We start from the raw sequence: 21,134 nt of genomic DNA, 5'->3' as shown, positions 1-21,134 counted from the left end.
GAAACTAAAGGCATTTATATTGATAAACTCTGATGTCACCACAAAAATGAACCCTGGAGTGATACAAGGGCATGAACTGCTTCATTCAACTCAACAGTGGGCTAAAAATGAGCGTCAGGGAGGGCCAAAGTGATGGAAGATACCAAAAACAATCCACCCCTAACACTTTTTGACAACAATATTCTTTGGAATGATTGTTAAACTGCAAATAAGCTTATTTATAGTGTAAGATTGAACTTTTCCCCACAGAAATTAGTATTTCTTCCCTTCTGAAGCTACATACAATTCAGCCATTAGATGCAATTTTCACACTGGACAAGCAGGGAGGGGCTTCTTTTTCTTTGTTTACTATCACATGTCTGCCAGTTGGAAGACGTTTTGTGCAAAATGTCAAAGTGACAAAAATCTGAAGAGGACCTGCAGACAACAACATGACCAGATCATCATTTACTGAAGTCCTTGGCGAAGCTCACGCTCTTCTGCTAGTACACGGGTCGGCAACCTTTAACAGTAAAAGAGCCATTTGGGCTCGATTTCTACTGATTAAAACCTACAAGGAACCGCATAATCTTACTTCAACCTTTAAGAAATTTCAATTTGTATTCATGACCTTCTTTTTTTTTAGTACTAAATATGAATTATTACTTTTTTTGGCACGAACAAAAGTGTGTGCTATCCTGGGGGCGGAGACTCTTTTTGCAAGGGGCTGTTCCCCACTTTGTGATGCCACAAATAGGGCTGGGAATCTCAGGGTAACTCACAATACGATGCGATTCACGATACAAGACTCACAATACCAACTGCAATAATATATATTACCTTGGGAATCTATGATATATAACTATTTTTTTTTAAAATGTACCTTTTTCTTTTCTCAAAAAACCTTCTTTTAGAACAATTTACAGCACAATATGTTCATTTAGTGCTTTATCCAACACTGAAATGAAATTATCAATAAATACCAATATGTCTTTACAATAATTACATACATTTTAAGGTGACAAAGCTTCAGTTAAGAAACAAAATGCAGAGTATATAAAAAAAACTCACTTCAAAGAGCAATAAATGTGGAAATAAAAATTAATAATGCTGCATTTTAATTCATTTTGTGTCATATAATTGATTATTATTGAGGCACGATATGAACTTTCACCCTGTTAATATTTTATGTTTATTGTTTTTTACAGTGCTGCTCGTATCCATATTCATTCTTCCTCCTTTTATCAAAATTTCATGCACTTTTCTTTGATAATCAACACTTTCGTCACGTGCTCCACCTGTGTACCGCCACCTGTGTAACACCACTAGACGTCTCATTTGGACGGTCAGACGCTGCGCTTCTCTCCGCTAGAATCTGGTGTATTTTACCGCGGTGTTTGGATAGATTACTGCTGGTACTGCCATCACAATCCATGTTATGTTACATCAAAAACAGCGCTTAAGGTCTGCTTCAATACAAACACAGCTCGGACCTTCTCTCGCGGCCGCTCTGCCTCCTGCGTCCGTTTTCATGTATATGCGGAGCAGGTGGTAAACCCCGCCCCTCCCCACTACATGTGGCCGCACAACTATGTTTCTGGGCATTTGGGCTAAAAACGTATTGGTCTGGTCAAAATTGATGCATTTCACTGTCGTGCTCACGCAAAGCGCCCCCTGGTGGACTTTTTTGGTATTATTTTAGGAAACCGATATAAAAAAAGAGAAGAACGGTAATCGTTCGTGAGTTGAAATATCGCCACACCGATATTTTGTCCCACCTCTAGTCGCAAAGTGAGGATCTAGTCTTTTTCCGTGGATTTGGAAGGGGCTGGTGCTCAGAGATGCGTGAATGTATCAAAATACTTTAGGGATCACGAAGAATTAGCATTACACTACACTTAAAAGTTGATTTTGTTCGATATAGACCCGTAAGCATCAATTCCAAAACTGAAGGTGCGATCAACATGAGATCTATGTCTCACACATGCAGCTGAAACACTCAGAGTCCATCCACCACATGTGGTACGGATACTTTTCTAGTCTGAGTGAGCTATGTGCAAATATGTAATGTTTGCATTCCCTGTAACTAGTGCGCATCAACACACACTTTCTCTTAAAGTGGAATCTTGGTCTCCAGGACATGAGGGGTACGTATATGGAACAGGCCATTCTGAGTGTGCTCACATGACCAGAGATGGTGCACCTTTTTCAGCAGGACATCCAAAGTTTTAGCGTCTGACATCTGTTCTATATATGAGAAACCAATACACCTCACTCAAACTATCTCAAAGTGCTTCCTTAAAAAACTTCTGTGTATTCACTCAATCTGTATTTGTGCCCCCCCCCCCTGGGATTTTTGAGTTCACCTGGCAAGTGTAGTTCTCCAGCTGAATAAAAGATGAGCCTTTGGCTTTTATGCACCATTAAAACACCGAGGTTGAGCTACATTATCCCAGGTACGGCTACCTGAACCACTCCGTCCATCCATTCAAGCCGCCTTTCCGTCCCTCTATTACTCATTCATCTCCCCATCTCACTATCCATCTCTTCCCCCCTTTCAAGAAAACGGTAAACAGCCAATCTTTCCCTTTCTTCTCAATGGAGGATCCATCTACTCTGCCATCCATCGCTTCATTCTTACCCTCAAGTCACTTTCATCCCGCCTTTTTGCTTTTTTATGAAAGAAAGGACAACCTGCTTTCTTCCTAAATAAACCATGATCAATTTCACTGGAGCCCGGTGGATGAAAACCCCGTGAATGGAGAGCTGGAGGAAGAAAAGCAGAAGCCGAACGTTCCTCGTGTGCTTTTGGAGGTCTGGACATGAGCTTCCAAGCCCAGAAGCTTTTAACCTTTTGAACCTAAAGGTTGTTTCTTCTCACTTTTAGCTCCTAACAGTTATTGTGTTCAGAATGTTACGGCTGCTGCTGGTGTTCTGCATCCGACGTGTCATTCTGCTCACCTGGCAGGCGGAGCTAATGATCTTGATCAGCACCCCCCAGGTATTTAAGCCAGAGGAAGCTGAGGAGCAGTTGTGCCAATCTGTTTGGTTCTTTCTCCTCCTTTATTTCCTCAGCAGTCTTCAACTGCTGGGTTTTGTTATTTTAGTTTGGGGTTGGACCTTAACAGTCCATCGTCAGCCTTAATTTAAAAAATTACTATCATTTTAATTTCGTCAGCCTGACAGCCTCCATAGTGATGTTTAAATAGACTAAACATAAAAATGTTGCTAAAAATTAAATTTCTTTACTTCAGGGTTCACATTTTTGGTTTCAGATCTACAAAGAAGGAGATTTGAAGCTAAGAAAAGGTTTTAGATCTAACCAAACACAACCTAGAAAAGGTCGTTTCTTTTAAGGCCGAATTTATTTTAGGTTCAACATAGATTCTCTGGAATCCTTTAACTTAAAAATATCCTAATTTTTAACCAAAAAGTACTACTTTTCACACTTAAAACCAATAGTCAAGCAATAGAACCAAAAAAATGCTTTAAAAACTTGACTTCTTTTGAAGTTTTTTCACCCCAAAGATGTAATTCTGCTTTTTTATCCTTCAACTTTCCCTTTATATTTACATTTTGTTTCAGGTCTAGAAAAAAAAGAATATTTAAAGCTCAGAAAAGCTCAAACCAAACGTAACCCAGAACAGGTTAAGTTTCTTTTAAGGCCATTTTTTAGGTTCGACATAGCTTCTCTGGAATCTTTTAACTCGAAAATATCTTTATTTTTAAACTAAAAGTACAACTTTTTACAATTCAAACATCTAGTTAAGCAATAAAACAAAACAAAATGCTTTAAAAACGTAACTTCTTCTGAAGTTTTTTCCCCAAATTTTCACTATCTTTCAACTTTGCCTTTACATTTACATTTTTGTAACAAAAGAGATTTATGGCTAAAAAAAAAAAGTTTTAAAATCAAATTAAACTTAACCTCAAAAAGGTTAAGTCAGGTTTCTTTTAAGGCCATTTTTTAGGTTTAACTAAGCTTCTCTGTGATCTTTAACTTGAAAATAATCTATTTTTTAAACTAAAAGTACTACTTTGTACACTTAAAACCACTAGTTAAGCAATAGCACAATAAAAAATGCTTTTAAAACTTAACATCTTTTGAATTTTTTTCCCTAAAGATGTAATTTTGCTTCACTGTACTTCAACTTTCCTTTTACATTCACATTTTTGTTTCAGGTCAACAAAAAAAAGGAAGCTTTTAGGACTAAGAAAGGCCCAAACTTAACCTTAATAAGGTTCACATTTTTTGTTTCAGGTCTACAAAAAAAAAAGAGATTTAAAAATAAGAAAAGCTTTCAAATCAAACCAAATGTAACCCAGAAAAGGTAAAGTTTCTTTTAAGACCATTTTTTAGGTTCAACGAAGCTCCTCTGGAATCTTTTAACTTGAAAATATCTTAATTTCTTAACTAAAAGTATTACTTTTCACCCTTCAAACATCTAGTTAAGCGATAGAACCATGCTTCACAATCCTTCAACTCTCCCTTTGCATTCACATTTAGTGCAGAGCTGAAGTACAAAAGTAAACTCTTCCAGGTTGGTCAGCATAAAACCTGACACACCAGCCAGGCGGGAAGTATCAAAGTAGGGAGTTCAGCATGGCAGTGGTCACAAGATATCATCATCAGATTCATGTCTCCAGGTTAACTGTCACAGACGAGAAGTGAGGATGTGGAAAAGAGGAAAAAAAGAGGAGCGGAGTGAACCGGTCGCTGTCATCTCCTCTTGTCCTCGGACATGAACACCTGTCAGCTTCTCTCTTCTCTTCAACACCGTCTGTCTCTCCGTCCTTTCAAACTCTTAAGGTTAACTTAAAAAAAAAATACAGATTTTTCTATTATAAAGCCCAAAACGGGTTTTTAAATCTCTAACTTTGATGGACAATTTCAGAAAAGGGGTTCAACCAGACAAGAAACCCAAAGCATGTCAACACTTCCTCTGCACACTCCCCTTCCGCTCTTGTCAGAAAGATAAAAGCCGCTTGTGTCACAAAGACTGACAAGCACCGACTCGCTGGCGGCAGGTGGCAGCGACGACCAAAGCATATGCTTCTGCTGAACCCGCCAAATCCACACCTCATCAAAATGTAAAGAGATTCCCCCTCCCTTCTCCTCAGATCCTTCTTCCAACCCTCAACACCCCCCACGTTAGCTCCCCCTGCAATTCCGCGGCTCCGTCCTCTCTGCCCGCTAGTGACACCTGTGGACAAAAAGTGACACGGCGCTTAATATTTCATTGGCCGTGCACAGTGGGGCGCGTAATCCAAAGTGAATTCCCTCAGAGCGCTCGCATTTACATGAAATCCAGTCACTCTGCATCAGTCACATCACCTGCTCCGGCCCCCCCAAAGCCCGCTCCCCGCACAAACACGGAAATGTGGATACCTCCCGCCGCCTCCTGCAGCCAATGGAAGGGAGGGAGACGGGGAGGACATGCATCATTTATGGGGGGGCTGAGGCCAACACCGACAAAAACAAGCGAGTGTGAGAAGAGAAGTTTCTCCACCTTCCCTCGTTCTTCCTTCATCCGTCGTGTGATGCCTAAATAGATCCGGCTCGGTGCAGTTTGCTCCTATATGAGTGGTTGTGCATACTTTAATGAACGTGTCAAAGAAAAGGCCGGGGGCCGGGTCCGGCCCTCCGGGTAATCATATCCGGCCCTCCAGATCATTTTATTTTAATGTTAATAATGACCCGATGATAATTTTGACAAAACATATTTTTATGAAGGGTAAAATAACGACAGTTATTGAAGGTTTAAATTGGTTTATTCTGGAATAATATTCCTGCCTTTTTATTATTCAAAATTATGCTAAAAAGTTGGTTTTAAAAATTGGCATTCTGCTAGCTTTTTGGACTATTTTGGCATTTACTGAGATTTTATTGGGGGCATTTTGGAATTTAGCTAATATTTTAGCTACATGCTAGCTGATTTGGCTAATTTAAGCTTTTTCGTTTTTTTCGGCTATTTTGGAGTTTAGCTAATATTTCAGCTACATGCTAGCTGTTATGGCTAATTTGGTCTTCTTTTTTGTTTTTTAAGATATTTTGAAGTTTTTTAGGTTATTTTTTTAGTTTAGCTAATATTTCTGCTACATGCTAGCTATTTTGGCTAATTTAAGCTTTTTTTCAGTTTTTGGGCTGTTTTTGAGTTTAGCTAATTTTTCAGCTACATGCTAGCTATTTTGGCTAATTTCAGTTTTTTCATTTTTTAGGTTATTTTGGACTTTAGCAAATATTTCATCTACATAATAGCTGTTCTGGCTCATTTGGACTCTTTTTTGTTTGTTTTTTAGGCTATTTTGACATTTAGGTAATATTTCAGCAACATACTAGCTGTTTTGGCTAACCTATTTTTTTAGGTTTTATTAGGCTAATTTGGCATTTAGCTAATATTTTAGCTGGCTATCAGCTTCAGTGTTTTTGGCTGTCAATTTCCGCATCTTCAATGGCTAAATTCAGCTTACAGCATTCACACTAGCATTATCACAGGGTATGCAATATATCTAGTTCATAATTATGTTAAAAAGTTATTTTAAAGTTTTATCATTTTTGTTTTATAGTGTTCAATAAATGTTTATCCTGTTCGGCCCGCGACCTAAGGTGTGTTTTGGATTTGGGTGCGATTGAGTTTGACACCCCCCATTTATTGTATGTCTAATCCCTCAAGCTGCCAAGACATTGATATCGTTCAAAAGTGTCTCAACCTCAGAGTCGGCTCAAACTCTGTCAATTAGATGACAGAAAAAGAAACTTACTTTATTAAAGAGAACCGCAGAGGATCAGCGTCAATAAAGATCTTAAAATCCAAACCAGTAAACATTCACAGAGTGGAAACACTTCAGGTGCTTTAACCCACTAAGCCGGGCTGATTTGTTAAAAATTCAACACTAGCTAAATTAAAAAAAAGAGGTAAAGGAAAATAAAAGTGGGTAAATATGGCTAAATGTAATTTAAAACATTTACTAAGATCGTTTAAAAGAAAAAGACCTCGACCCAGAAAAAAGTTAAGTTTGACAAACGGTTGGGTTAAAACCCACTGGAGCAGAGATGCCCCCTGACCCCTGAGCCTCAGGCCTGCATGTTCATCCATACGGCTTCAGGGTTCATGAGGCAGCGGTCACCAGGTCATCCATTCATGAAGACGCTTCGCTTCTTTGGGCAAAAGTTTGTGTCTCTCTCTGCAGGATCATCAGGTTGAAAATGCTTTTTATTTAAAAAAAAAAAAATCAGTTTTTCACTGAAAAAAGGCATTAACAGAATCAGATCAAAAGCTAATACTTTATTTTTTTGGAGTATAAGTCGTCGTTTTTTCATAGTTTGGCCAATTTGGCCAGGGGCCAAAATCCAAAGTAAAACTCAAAAATAGCCCTTAAAAAAAATGAAATCCTAATACCAGACCAGGAACAGATCTCTGACCCATCTTTCGAGGTGGTCTTGGTTCGTTTCCAAGAGATCTTTAGTCACGTGTTTTTTTTACAAAGTTTGGTCTGAAGCAGAAATCTCTGGTAGACCCCAGTCTGAATACAGACCAAATGCAAGGTTTAGGACTCGATCCAGACCAAGTTCAGCGGACTCGGTCCAGAACACATCGTTCAGTTCGCTTAAAATGAAGCACAATTTGTTTCCCCCGATAACCTATAACAACTTTTAAGTCTGAATACACCCAAATGGACCCTTGTCCGTGACTCTCGACCCATCTCAAAGTCTGCTTGACGCGTGTCTGATTACAGACCAAACACAAGGTTCTGGATTTGACCCAAATGAAGCTCACTCCATTCAGGTCAAATGATTTTTGCAGTCTCAATACTCAAGAGTGACTTATATACGTTTTTTTTTTTAATTGTGCATTTTTGGCTCATGGGACTTATACTCCGTAAAACATTTTCTTCATGGATACCACTGGTCTCCGAAGGTCAACCAACCAGGAGTCTAAAACTACAAAGATCAAGTAGAGACGGAGTATGAACTTTATGACTGAGGGCACTTTCTGAAAGTCAACGCGCCTCTTTGGGCTGCAGAAAATGGGAAGTTGTCTTTTGAATTTTGAGATCTATTCCAAGAGCTCTCCTGAGATGCACCGAGTGCACATTTGTGAGCGGTTGTGCGAGTGTGTCCGTTTCACTTCCTCCGGCTCCGACTCGCTCCTTCCCTCCCTCGCCGGGATCAGAGCCTTTTGGCCTCCCCTGCCCTGGCGCAATGAAATCTGTCCCAGTTGGACCACTCTATAGGTTATTAATATTTGAGTGAAACTCTCCTTTAAAAGCTCTTTCTGGTAAAGGGGATGTCATAATCCCCTCTACACCTAAAAAAAAAAAACTTGCTAATATCATGCTCACCCATAAAAACTGCTTCATTTCAGTCTGGACGCACAGACAGCTAATAGGTGTGTTTTATTCTCTGTTGGGTCTCCATAGCTGTAGTCGCCATCAGGGATTCGGCTAAAAGCTCCGTTTTGAGATGTATTCCACTTATACGAGTTATGTCCTTCAAGGAGATAAGAAGCAAAGTACAGAAGTATTCAAGATGAAACACATTCTCTTCACGCATACTCAGCAGAGCAGGAATTGCATCGCAGTTGTGCTGCAGTGAAGGCGGCAGACCTAACTAAACCATGCGCTTGAGTTTCATCACGAGACAGACAACCCCAACTTGGCTTCAGTAAAGCAGGATGGAGACCCAAACTTGGTTGAAGGAACATCAAAACTGCCAGTTAAACTAGAGAAGTTGCATTACCTGCGATAATGCTATTATGAATCCTTTTTACTGAAAGTAGCCGCTGAAGATGATGAAGCTTTTAACTGAAAATGGTGACGCAGTTGACTTTAATTGATGAAGGGATTTGTTGAAAATGTAAAAGCTATTGCCGAATGATAAATTTGCTAAAAGACTGGAAATTTCATTAAAGAACTATGAAAGAGCTCTGAAGTTGACCTAAATTTCTGAATTTCTAAAGAAATTTGTAGTAAAATTGCTTAAAGAAATCCCTAATACATGCCAACTTTGCAAAATCATGAAATGTGTTGCTTAAATACTAGCTAAACTCCAAAATAGCCTAAAATTCCTCAGTTAACTAAATTAGTCAAAAATGTTAGCATGTTGCTAAAACAGAAGCTTTAACTTTAAATAACCACAAACCTCCCAGTAGATATCAAATGAGGGAAAAACACTAGCAAGTCGCTAAAATATTAGCTGAACTAATAATTAGCATAAAAAAACCTCAGTGGATAACAAATTAGCCAAAACGTTAGCATGTTGCTAAAATATTAGCTAAACTCCAAATTAGCCCAAAAAAACGTTAGTAGATTCCAAATTTGCCAAAAAAGCTAGCTCGTTGCTTAAATAATAGCTAAACTCCAAAAAAGCCTAAAATTCCTCAATTAACTAAATTAGTCAAAAAATGTTAGCCTGTTGCTAAAATAGAAGCTTAACTCTAAATAAGCCTAAAAATCCCAGTAGATATAAAATTAGGCAAAAACATTAGCATGTTGCTTAAATATTAGCTAAACTCATAATTAGCATAAAAAACCTCAATAGTTAACAAATTAGCCAAAACGTTAGCGTGTAGCTAAAATATTAGCTAAAGTCGTAATTTGCCTATAAAACCTCAGTAGATAACAAATTAGCCAAAACGTTAGCATGTAGCTAAAATATTAGCTAAATACTAGCAAAAATTACAAAAAAGCCTTAAATTCCTCCGTTAACTAAATTAGTCAAAAATGTTAGCCTGTTGCTAAAATAGAAGCTCAACTTTAAATAAGCCTAAAAGTCCCAGTAGATATTAAATTAGGCAAAAATATTAGCATGTTGCTTAAATTTTAGCTAAACTCCGAATTAACATAAAAAAAAAACTCGCTTGTTGCTTAAGTACTAGCTAAACTCCAAAATAGGCAAAATATTTTCAGTGAACTAAATTACTCAAAAACGTTAGCCTGTTGTCAGAACAGAAGCTAAATTCTAAATTAGCCCATAAAATCTCAGTAGATGACAAATTAGCTGAAACCTCTAACATGTAGCTAAAATATTAGCTAAACTTGTAATTTGTGTATAAAACATCAGTACATGACAAATTAGCCAAAACGTTAGCATGTAGCTAAAATATTAGCTGAACTCGTAATTTGCCACACAAAAAACTCGCTTGTTGCTTAAGTACTAGCTAAACTCTAAAATAGCCTAAAAAACTTCAGTGAACTAAATTACTCAAAAGTATTAGCCTGTTGCCAGAACAGAAGCTAAACTCTAAATTAGCCTATAAAACTTCAGGAGATGACAAATTAGGCGAAACCCCTAGCATGTTGCTAAAATATTAGCTAGACTCCATATTAGCATTAAAAAAAGCCTCAATAAATAACAAATGAGCCAAAAACAAAGCTGGCATGTTGCTTAATTACTAGCTAAACTCCAAAATAGCCTCAAATTCCTCAGTAAATCAAATTAGCCAAAAACGTTAGCCTTCACAGAACTAAAGAGATCAATCATTTCTAAGCTCTTCATGCTGAAACAAATTGCTTCTAGTACCAGTGAGCAAACATAGATTTTATTTTTTTTAATAAAAGCTGAATAAACCTGGAAAAAGTCCTGCTTTTGTCCAGCAAACCCTCCAGGATTCATGAAAAATCCCAAGTAAACACTGAGCACAAGCATTGATCACTGTAAGCAAAGAACCGGAGGCACAAAGAAAAGCTTCTGGTTTCCTGCTCCAAACTTTTGCCATTTAGGGAGAAAACCAAAGTGAGCTGACAATTTTCCTCCGATTGGTGGAACCCGGGACCCCAGCAGGTTAAGAAAATGAATGGAAGTTCAGGAGGAAAACCCCCGCATGAAGCAGCCATATTGGATTTTTTTCTCCTATCCACTGATAGAGTCACTGAAAACATCAAGTATCCAAAGCTGAGTTCCTGATTGGTTAACCTCAGCCAACATCTTCTAAGCAAATCACGCCCGTTGTGAATGTAGCATAAGGATTTTTAAAAAATCCTTAAATAAATTAATTCTCCCACCGTACGCGAGTTCGTGTTCTTACCTGCTACATCGTTCTCCTTCACAGGCTGAGTGAGAAGAGGCCAGAAGTAATGAGGCCTTATGGGTAAGTTCTGCTCCTTAAGTAGCCTCATCAGCTCTAAAGATGTACCTAAAAAACAAAAAAACATAATTATTCACATGAAGTACTCGTATTCTGATAATGTTCGGTCATAACTTCACAATTTAAAGGCTATTAGAAACAAATCTTACCAATCTTTTTGGCTTCCAGGGAGCAGGACAGGACAAATGTGAGCGGCGCGGAATGCAGATTCAAGTCCTGCAGCTCTTTGCAGTAGTGGGCGACCTTCTCCAGTGACTGCAGCGCAAACACACCATTAAAATGACAGCTATCACCTTCCCCATCTCTTAAGTACTCTACAAAGGCTTTGGAGAACCTTTCTAACACCTACAGTGTCCACGTTGACGCAGTGTCTGAGGAAGAAGTTGCCCAGGTTGGAGGACTCGTTGTTGTCGGACACCAGTGACGGGAACGTCTTTAGGATGCTGAAGGCTGTGTCCTCCTGGCCCTGAGTGATGAGGCTCAGACACAAGTTCATGGCATCTGGAGGGAGAAGAAATCCAAACGTCAGTGCTGGGAAAACAGTTTTTACAACTCCACCACGCACACTTGAAATGTTACACTTCGGTTGTGTCTGAATTCCTTCACTACTCATGACTTCATCATATAGTGAATTTGCCATTTTATAATCCTGTCCGAATCTACAATTACAAACTCAAGAGCACTTAAAACTTCACAGAAGTCTGCAAAAAACAGTGACAATGCATTGCATTTAAAAGAGTTTTCATGCGGGGAAAAAAAAAGCCATTTAATTTTTACAAACTAACCAAAGTCTCACTCCAACTATATATTTTATATTTAGAAATACTATTCTGAGTTGTGTTTAGGAAAGTTGGCACGGAGCAACCCCGCCGCCCCTCCCAACACATGCGAGCTGACGGCCTCAAGCTAACATTAGTGATGAAAAATTACCCATAAACAATATTTTCAATCCAGTCGTACAGTTTTGAGCTGATTTACTATAACGAGTGTTGAAAGCTCATCATGTCTCGCTTAACTAAGCCTGAACAGGGGCAGGGTGCGCGCACCGGGGGAAGGGAGACTTTGGCCACGCCCATTTTAGTAGCTGAGTCATTAGTCTGAGAATTTTCAAGCATCTGGTTTTCTGATGCAATGTAATTTGAATTAAGAAAAGGTCAGTATAGGAAATAGTAAATTATTTTATATAGGTCTTCTAATGTGACAAAAATGCAACAAGAATATGTTTAAAAACACAAAAAAGACAATTTTCACTGGAGTGGGTCTTTAAAGAAAGAATTTCGGAAACAAAAAAGGAAAATCATCTTGCTTTACGACTAAAACTTGATTTTATTTTTTTCCTTTTTTTTATTTTTAACACAAAAAAACAAAAAAAACGAGAAAAGAAAGAATCCAAGTTATCCCCCAAAGATTCACAGACGTAATGAGAATTTTCAAAGTTAGAAAAAAGGCTTCGAATGAAGATACCGTTTGTTCTGGAAGGTTTTTTTTTTTCCTAAAGTCCAGATTGGAACTCCATTGAAATGTGGAGGCGGAGTCTTTAAATTGAGCTGTGCACAATCAAAGGTGGAAAAAAAGTTAAATTTAGACGTGGATTTACCCAATCATGGAAATAATTAAACCAAATAATGCTGTGTTGTTTCAAGTTCTTTAGACAAAAATATATGTATATTTTTTAACTTAATATTGACCAATGATTTAATACAGTCCATTAATTATTATTAATACCTGGAAAAAAAGGTATATTTTACCCTAGGGTTGTGAAACTCATTAGAACAAGGGGCCAAAATCCAAAACACACCTTAAGTCGCGACCGAACAGGATAAACATTTATTGAACACTCTTAAACTTCATTTTTAATACTTTAAAACAATAAATGTTTACCATAATTAGGAACTAAATATGTAGCATTAACTGCGATAATGCTAGCGTGAATGCTGTAAGCTGAATTTGGTCGCCGAAGATGCTAGTGCTAACAGCTGAAAATGATAAAAATGATAGCTGAAAACGCTAAAGCTGATAGCCAGCTAAAATATTAGCTAAATGCAAATTTAGCCTACAAACTACAATAAAAGAAAAACTTAGGTTAGCCAAAACTGCTAGCATGTAGCTGAAAAAAATAGCTAAACTTCAAGATATCCTAAAAAACGGAAAAAAAGAAAAATTGAAATTAGCCAAAACAGTTAGCATGTAAATATTAGCCAAACCTCAAAACACCCTAAAAAAAAGTTAAAGAGAAGCATGCGTTTTACTCCAAAACTACAGTAGAATAACATTTATTTAAATTTGTCTCACCAATTTTTTTTTTCTTACTTTGGTAAATGCTAAAAACAGTGCAAGCTTACCTGGCACATAACCTCTCTCATGTCGTAGACGTTCGATCATGTCTGGAATGAGCGGCTGGTATCCAGCTTTGGCCAGAGTGAAGATGACCTGCATGATGTCTCTGTCCATCAGACTGCAGTCTGCGCTCTCTGCTGCCTCCAGCGTCTGAACCAGAAAGAAAGAACAAAACAACAAAATGAGGCATATGGAGGATTAACACTAGAAGCGCATTTTCCAACACCCACCGTTTTCAAACCGTCCACGTCTCCCTTCTCAGCATACGCGTTCAGCAGCGACACGTAAGTGTCGGGGGTGGGATCGATCCCGGCTCCCCGCATCACAGCCAGGATGTTCTTTGCACTTTCCATGTCACTTCAAAGGTAAAGACAGTCACAAGTTTAATATTCGAGCTCACTTCCAGGCCAGCACTTGTGTTAAAAAGCCACTCACCCGGCGCGAGCATGCCCCGTCACCAGAGAACTGAACACCGCTTCAGTGATGGGGAGATCTTTGCTTTTCATGAAACCCAGGATGGTGCTATGAAAGCATTCAAATAAAAAAAATAGCCTTTTAAACAAAAGATTTGCCAATATATGACTTTAAGGGTACATCAGAAAAAATATGTGATATGAAATGAGGTAGCATAAGATTCACATACAGTATCAATAATGTTTTGGGATGGAAAGCTTTTATTTTGACAAACTAACAGGAAGTTAGCTTACCTGGCTCCCTCAATATCTCCGTTTTGGCAGTAGGCTGCAATCAGTCTCTGATAGGTAACCTGTGAACACCACGAGCACAAAATAGGAAACTTTTAAAAAATTAAATTAAAGATTTAGAAAAGAGCCATAATTAGACGATTTGAATCTATTTTAAGCTATTAAAAGCAGTAATTAGCTTCATTAAGTTACTCAAAATTGAAAAACTAGCATACAAGATGCTAAATAACATGAACCCAATTAAAACTGGAAAAGTTGATTTACCTGTGATAATGTTAGTGTGAATGCTTTTTGCTGAAGATGTTGAAGAAATTTGCTGTAATTGCTGAAAGGATTTGCTGAAAATGCTAAAGCTATTTTCTTACTCCTAAATTTGCTAAAGGGCTTCTTTGCAGATATTGCATTAAGTGCACAAAAAATGTAAAGAATTTCTTGAAAAATTTAAATATGTGTAAAAGTGTGAGCTTAGAATTAGCCCAAAACCCTCAGTAGATGAAAAAAAAGTAAGCATTTAGCTCAAATGTTAGCTTACCTCCAAAAAAGCCCCAAAATCCTAAGTGGGTGCCAAATTAGCCAAAAAGCTAGCACGTTGCTAAATTACTAGCTTAACTTTGAATTAGCCCAAAAAGAACTCAATTAATGCCAGATTAGCCAAAAAAAAAGCTAGCACGCTGCTAAAACACTAGCTTAACTCATAATTCGCCCAAAAAACCCACAGTAAATGCAGAATTAGCCAAAAAAGTAAACATTTTGCTCAAACGTTAGCTTACCTCCAAAAAAGTCCACAAATCCTTAGTAGGTGAAAAATTAGCCAAAAAAGCTAGCAAGCTGCTAAAATACTAGCTTAACTCTGAATTAGCTCAAAAAACCTAAGTAGATGGTAAATAATCCAAAAACATTAGTATACTGCTAAAATATTAGCTTAACTCAGAATTAGCCACAAAAAACTAATTAGATGCTAAATTATGCAAAAACGTTAGCATCTTACTAAAATATTAGCTAAATTCAAAATTAACCTTAAAATCCTCAGTAGCATTGATGTCCTTGACATGCTGAACCTTTTGATACCAATAATGCATAGGTTTTAAAGTGCGCAAAAAAATGCGAACAATTGCATGGGGGAAAAAAGGCGAAATTGCGCAAAATTGTAAAAAAAAAAAAAAAAATTTGTGGTAAAAAAATTGTGTAAAACTTTCAAAATTTGCATGAAATTTAACGATACCAAAAGTACAAACATGAATTTCCTGAACATGATGAATGTTTTATTTGCATCAATTGCAGTAAATTGTAAAAACCGTAGTTTTTGAATCCCAAAAATTCAAGCGATTATGTCCTGAACGTTTTGATACCAATATTTGCAGAAATTGCTGAAAGTGTGATTGAGTTTCTCATGCTAAAAAAAGAAAAATAAATAATAAGAGAAACATTATTACTATAGTGTGAATATTTACAAAGCATTCACACAATGATCTAAAATCCAAGTTTCTGCAGTTGTACTCACTCTGTTCGGCAGCACGTTCGCTGCTTCCATCTTGGCGAGGAAGTCAGTGGGAGAGAATTTGAATTCATTCTGCAGGTAAACCTTTAGCAAGGCGTTGTAGTGGCTAACATCATACTGTGCACCTGTAGACGACAATCTTCAATGAGCCAGGTAAAAAAAAAAGCTATTGTCAGAGTGACTTAAGATAAAATCATTCACCGTTTGACCCAGTTTATTAAAGGTGTATTCACACTGGAAAAGTCTGTTGGTCCGGACCGAGAGTGCTTAATTTCATTATGAACTTTGCGTTTGGTCTGTATTTAAACGGGAAATGTATGTTTTGAATCAAAGCTTGTAAACAAAACCACGACTAAATATCTCTTCAGTCACTGGCCAGGATTCCCGGAGGCGGGGCAAAGCAACGAGAGAAACAATAATGGAACTCCAATATTTTGCAGTATTTGTAAGGATAGTTACAATAGCTACGGTGGCTGTTTTGGTCCAGTTCTGAATTCTGGTTCACTTTAAATGAACTGAATGACACACCAACAATTCCATCTTCATGAAAAAACTATGTTCAAACTGTCTCCGATGTTTAAACAGAAATAAACAGCAATAAAGACTTCTAGGACTTTCTTTCGTACCCAGCTCCTGTAGCTTCTCCCACACACGGTGTGCCAGCTCAGAGCGCTCCGCCAAAGGCATCTCAGGCAGCAGAGACCCACAGCTGCGCAGCAGCAGCAGAGCCTGATTTCCACTGGGGTAACCTGAATAAATAGAGAGTAAAACAACCAATAAGTGTGATTAACTTCATCTGCATGTCTCTGTCTGGTCTACCAACCTGTCCTGCAGATGTCATGGAAGATGCGGAGCAGCTGAGTCTTGGTGACGCGACCGGTCCTCCTCACGGAGCTTTCCAGTTTGGTCAGGGCCCAGTCGAACTGCTGGGCTTGCTTGGACTTGACTGCGATGCTGGCTTCGTCCTTCTGCTCTGTGGCCACAGCGTAGCTGCGCACGCACACTGCTGAATGAGGCCAGGAGAAACTGCAGATGCAAAGACATTACAGCAGATGTGTTAATGCTAATATTTCAGGATGCTAGCAAACATCTGAACAGCTGCACGTGTTACATCAGTTGTTTGGCAGGTTAGAGGTGTCCTTTTACACATAGGTTATGACCTTGAAGGGAGCAAAAATGTCAAACAAAGCCTAATATAGAGTATAATGGCATTATTTGGTCAATATTTTTCATTTTTAAGCTAGCTAGCCAATAAAAATCATAAATTAGCTTCTTTAAATTACTCAAAATTGAGAAAAAAAAAACTAGCATGCTACAAGGTGCTACATAACATGGACCCAATAAAAACACTATAAAATCACTTTTAGTTGAACTTACGTTATGTTTAAACACTAAATTAGGATAATAACAATTTAATAATGTGTTTACTAAACGCATGGTAAGTTACACAACGTCTCGTCACCCTGCCTAAACAACAGTGGAAGCCATGTTTATGTTATGCTAACAGACTAGCTAATGTGTTTTTACTTCCCTGTGCTCCAGACATCACCACATTAACAAAAGCAGGCGGTTTTTGTATTTGGCTGTCATTGAGCCTCAATGACATTCCTGCTTCTCGCGTGGATGGACGCTACAACCGCTAACGTGATGCTGCGTACCTGTCCGAAACGGGCTTAAACTGGCGGGAACAAACTCCCGTTCTCCTGCTAGCGACCGCTCCGCTGTAGAGACGGCTGAGAGCTCCATTTCTTTTGGTCCCTGTGATCTGGAGGAAACCCGAAGGCGAAATCTTAAGTAACCGGGCTGATCTCAAGAGCGCTGCCATGTTTTCTGTCGCGGCGTAGAGGAAGATCCGCACCACGTGAGAGGGGAAGTATCGCGAGAGCTTCTGTTGTGAGACTTCCTGTTCTACAAAATGTGCTCTCAGCAAGTTTTATTTATTTATGGTGGAGGCCAAACTATATGTTGAATCAATCATATTTTCAAAAAACCAAAAGGCTGTGAAATAACAAAACATTTTTTTCAGTATAAAATAATTTGAAATGTGCAACCTACAATTTTTTCATCCTACTTTATTTACTGACTTATGACGTTTTTTTTGGTATTTTTTTTTCTACCCCAGGCATCTTTTTATCCTGATTGTATAGATGTACAATGTATATTATTAGCTATTTTGCAGTGTTTGGTACTGACACTGACATTTACAATTAAGTTTATTTTAAAAATGTGCTTTCATCTTGTGTTTGCACTCAGAATGAGGTTTATGATATGTATAAAAGTTTATAATGTTTAGCATGTAATATTAGTCAATAAAGTAAAAAAAATGGTAAAACAAATTCGATTTTTTTTCTTTTTAAATGTTTTGTTTATTATCCGTTAATAAAATGTTACTGTTCACTTTTACTTTACGATGTCTAGAATTGTGGACACTAAATATCATATATTAATGTTTTGAAAGCTTTTTATAGTTATATTACAAATATTTTGTTTTTTTAAATTTTTTAGAAACTTTGACATTTTTAACATATTAGATTTAACTTGTGAATTTATTAAAAATGAAAAATGTGTTTATGGATTCAACATGTAGCCACAAATATTTAATTTTCTGTAAACTTTATTACAAAAAATATCTTAAAATCCACACATTAAACAAAGAATACATCAGTTCAATTCCTTAATCAGATCTTTGTTCACTTTCTTTTTCTTTTCTTTCTTCAGATTTTCTTCAACTAAAGTCTTTGCTTTGTCCATACCGTTTCTTAAACTCTCTCTTCTACTGTGTTCACGCCACAACTCAGCGGCCAGCCTTTGAATCCGATCTTCGTTTTCCACCACCCAGGCTTGATAGAACTCACACTTTTTACTAGCTTGAAAGAACTTCTGCCTCTTCGCAGCATCGTCTCCCTCTTTGGACAGAGTTTTTCTGGTGTCTGAAAACATTGTGCGAAGCTGGCTTAAAGCAGACAGACAGTATCCGGTTGAATCCTGTCGGTTCTTGCCGGTCATGATATGAGCGACCGCTTCCACTGCCCTCGCTGGAGCTAGAAGATCCTCTTTGTCAAGATAGCCTCCTCCTAAAATGAGAGGTTGAACGCAGTCTATGGCCTCTTGGACGGAGTTGAACACTTTACTTGAGTGGAGGGCTTCAGAGAGAGCAAGGATCGTCTCACAGATCTCTAAAATCAGTGAATCTGTGTCTCCATTAAACAGACGAAGAGTAAAGGCGTAGCTATAAAGGGTATTCACTACACTGTTGCAGACTAAAGGAGATGGATTTGCACACAAGGAAATTAACTTTGGAATTTTTGCAGAAACTGAAGGAACTCCAGAAACAGCTGAACTTCTTCCACTTTGACATATCTCCTTTTTGGTTCTGCCTTTATTTTTCACCTTTGAAGTCAATTTACTTGATTGTTCGTCTACTTGAGATGTTTTATTTTTGTTATTTTTGTCCTCCTGATTTGTAGTTTCTCTCTCCAGTTTGCCCTGTTCTCCTTGAAGCTCCTCCACCAGTGTTTTCTGCTCCTCTTCATGCTCCTCCCACCAGGGCTTCCACGGAGGAACCAGCTCCCCAAGCCCTCCACTCTTCATTAGACCCATAAATGATTCTCTCTCTTTACTGTTGAGAAGGTCCCACAGCTCGTCTTCTGACAGTTTATCAATATCCAGCCCTTTCATTCGTTCCGCAAGGTCCACCTCCTCCTCTGCATCCTCGTCTCCAGACGTTGGATCTGCTCCTCCGATTTCCTCCAGTTTTCTCAGAATGGCTTCGATCTCTGTAGAACTCTCCCCCTCAGACTGCTGGAGTTGGGCTAACCTGGACAAAAGCGCAACAACCTGCACTTTTTCCTCCTCAGATTTGTCTTTCACAACACCCACTTCCTTTAACACTTGTTCCATCCCTCCTTCTGTCACTTCTCCCTTTTGTTGAAGTCCCAACAAAATCTCCTGCATCCTCCTTTTCCCCTCACTTTCTGTCTTTCCCATTTCCTTCAGCTCCTGAAGAACAGACTCCTTGTAAAACTCCTCTGAACAGCCAGCGTGCTCCCGGCTCTGATAGCACGATAACCCACAGTACTGGAGGTTACACCGAGGACAGGTGTAACGGGAAGGGTTACATTTACAGAACGTGCATGCTGCTGCTGCTGCTGCTGAGTTATTCTGAGCTTCCTCGTTGCAGGTCTTGGCTGGAGAGAGGAACTCCTCTGAGTTGGACGCAGAACTTCTAGACGGGAGGAGAATCCCATCTCTGGTTGTTGTGTCGGATTCTGGATCAGTCCATTCCTCCTTTGGATCAAAGTTAGTCAGAAAACTCTCTACTGACAGGGGTAGTCGGCGTCTAATTAGCGGATTCATCGATGAATAACAATTTCCAGGAAAGAGCAGCCTTTTCTGAAGCAGTAACCTGGAAACAGAAACGCGTTTTAATATACAGGGTTTGTTTGTTTGAAAGACCAAACTAAAAAACGAAAAAACGACAGAGCAACGCGCTGCTAGCTCCGACAAAACTGACAAATGCTGAACGATATGAACAAAAAGAATAATTAAGTATATTAAATTTCAACAAATGGTATAAAACAACCATAATTTCAATTTCACTTTGAGGTATAAAGTACTAATTAAGTAAAAGCAAACTACCTACGTTAGCTAACAGCATTAGCACCACTGTTGGTTCACCACCTGTCTACGTTTGATTTCGTCATTGAGCCGTCGAACGTTGATGACGTCACACCATATCTGAGCTTTTGGAACCCAGGAGAAAACACTCAAAACTGATTAAAAAAATGATTTAAACAACAGTTTTCTTTATTTTTTTTCTATTGTAAATTTTCAGACATACATTCACATTTAAAATGAGCAAATATCAATTGCAGGAGGCTTTACAGAAATTAATAGAAGCATACATCTTCAAGAATATTAAAAATAAAATATGTAAAAATATAATACAAAATAAATAAAACTACAATGGACTTTACAAAAAATGTAAATTACAACTTAAAGTGTTGCAAATTTAAAAGAAAAAAGTTGTATATTTATGACTGTTTTTTCTCATAAATATATGTTTTAGAATCATACATTTATTACTTTAAATCTTGTAAATCTACAAGAAAATTCACACATTTAAGAAAAAAAAAATTTTCTGAATTAAAATTTTTAAGTTTACAGCTTCTAATTTCATAATATGTATTTTATCTTTTTGTAGCCTTCATACTCTGTTGTAAAAAAAAAACCACACACACACAAAAAGATTTTTTTTTCTTAAATTATAGATCCACAAGCCAAAAAAAACTCCAAAATATTTAAAGTCTTGACAGCTCAAGGGTCCTGAAGAGACATTTACAGATTAAATAACATTTTTTATTTCAATAAGCAAAAGATTAAATAGTTTTCTTTATTAAAATGTGCATTTATGAATATGAAATTAGCCAGAATTATACATAGATTTACTATATAAAATTATTTTTTGTAAGAGCTGTTAACATTGTAAAACCAATACAAAACATATTTATATAAAATATTAAAGTCTTC

General features: G+C 37.8%; 2 protein-coding genes across 3 annotated transcripts in view; both read right to left on the bottom strand.

The window, feature by feature from the left end:
• The window catches only part of lrpprc (leucine-rich pentatricopeptide repeat containing), a gene marked incomplete in the record, with an annotated part of 82,405 nt that extends 64,609 nt beyond the window's left edge, over positions 1-17,796 (bottom strand). Inside the window, 11 exon segments of the mRNA XM_024296997.2 lie at positions 11,007-11,114; positions 11,216-11,321; positions 11,416-11,567; positions 13,409-13,553; positions 13,634-13,760; positions 13,839-13,925; positions 14,111-14,169; positions 15,609-15,730; positions 16,232-16,354; positions 16,429-16,631; positions 17,264-17,796. Coding sequence (XP_024152765.1) covers positions 11,007-11,114; positions 11,216-11,321; positions 11,416-11,567; positions 13,409-13,553; positions 13,634-13,760; positions 13,839-13,925; positions 14,111-14,169; positions 15,609-15,730; positions 16,232-16,354; positions 16,429-16,631; positions 17,264-17,430 — 1,399 coding nt within the window.
• A 405-nt stretch (positions 17,797-18,201) lies between these two features.
• On the bottom strand, positions 18,202-20,349 carry znhit2 (zinc finger, HIT-type containing 2). Of its 2 annotated transcripts, none has more exons than XM_024298046.1 (2): positions 20,248-20,349; positions 18,202-20,010 (listed from the first exon to the last, which is right to left on the bottom strand). In XM_024298046.1, the coding sequence occupies exon 2, from the start codon at positions 19,959-19,961 to the stop codon at positions 18,267-18,269; it is 1,695 nt and encodes a 564-aa protein (XP_024153814.1). In that variant the 5' UTR covers positions 19,962-20,010; positions 20,248-20,349; the 3' UTR covers positions 18,202-18,266. The 2 variants fall into 2 exon arrangements, with proteins under 2 accessions (XP_024153814.1, XP_024153815.1); XM_024298047.2 differs by having other exon boundaries at positions 20,244-20,323.
• Between the last annotated feature and the right edge of the window lie 785 nt (positions 20,350-21,134).

The sequence above is a fragment of the Oryzias melastigma genome, linkage group LG15, assembly GCF_002922805.2.
Source record: "Oryzias melastigma strain HK-1 linkage group LG15, ASM292280v2, whole genome shotgun sequence".
In the NCBI taxonomy this organism is placed as follows: Eukaryota; Metazoa; Chordata; class Actinopteri; order Beloniformes; family Adrianichthyidae; genus Oryzias; species Oryzias melastigma.
The sequence above is the reverse complement of the archived record's forward strand: the minus strand, read 5'-3'. Positions and strand labels throughout refer to the sequence as shown.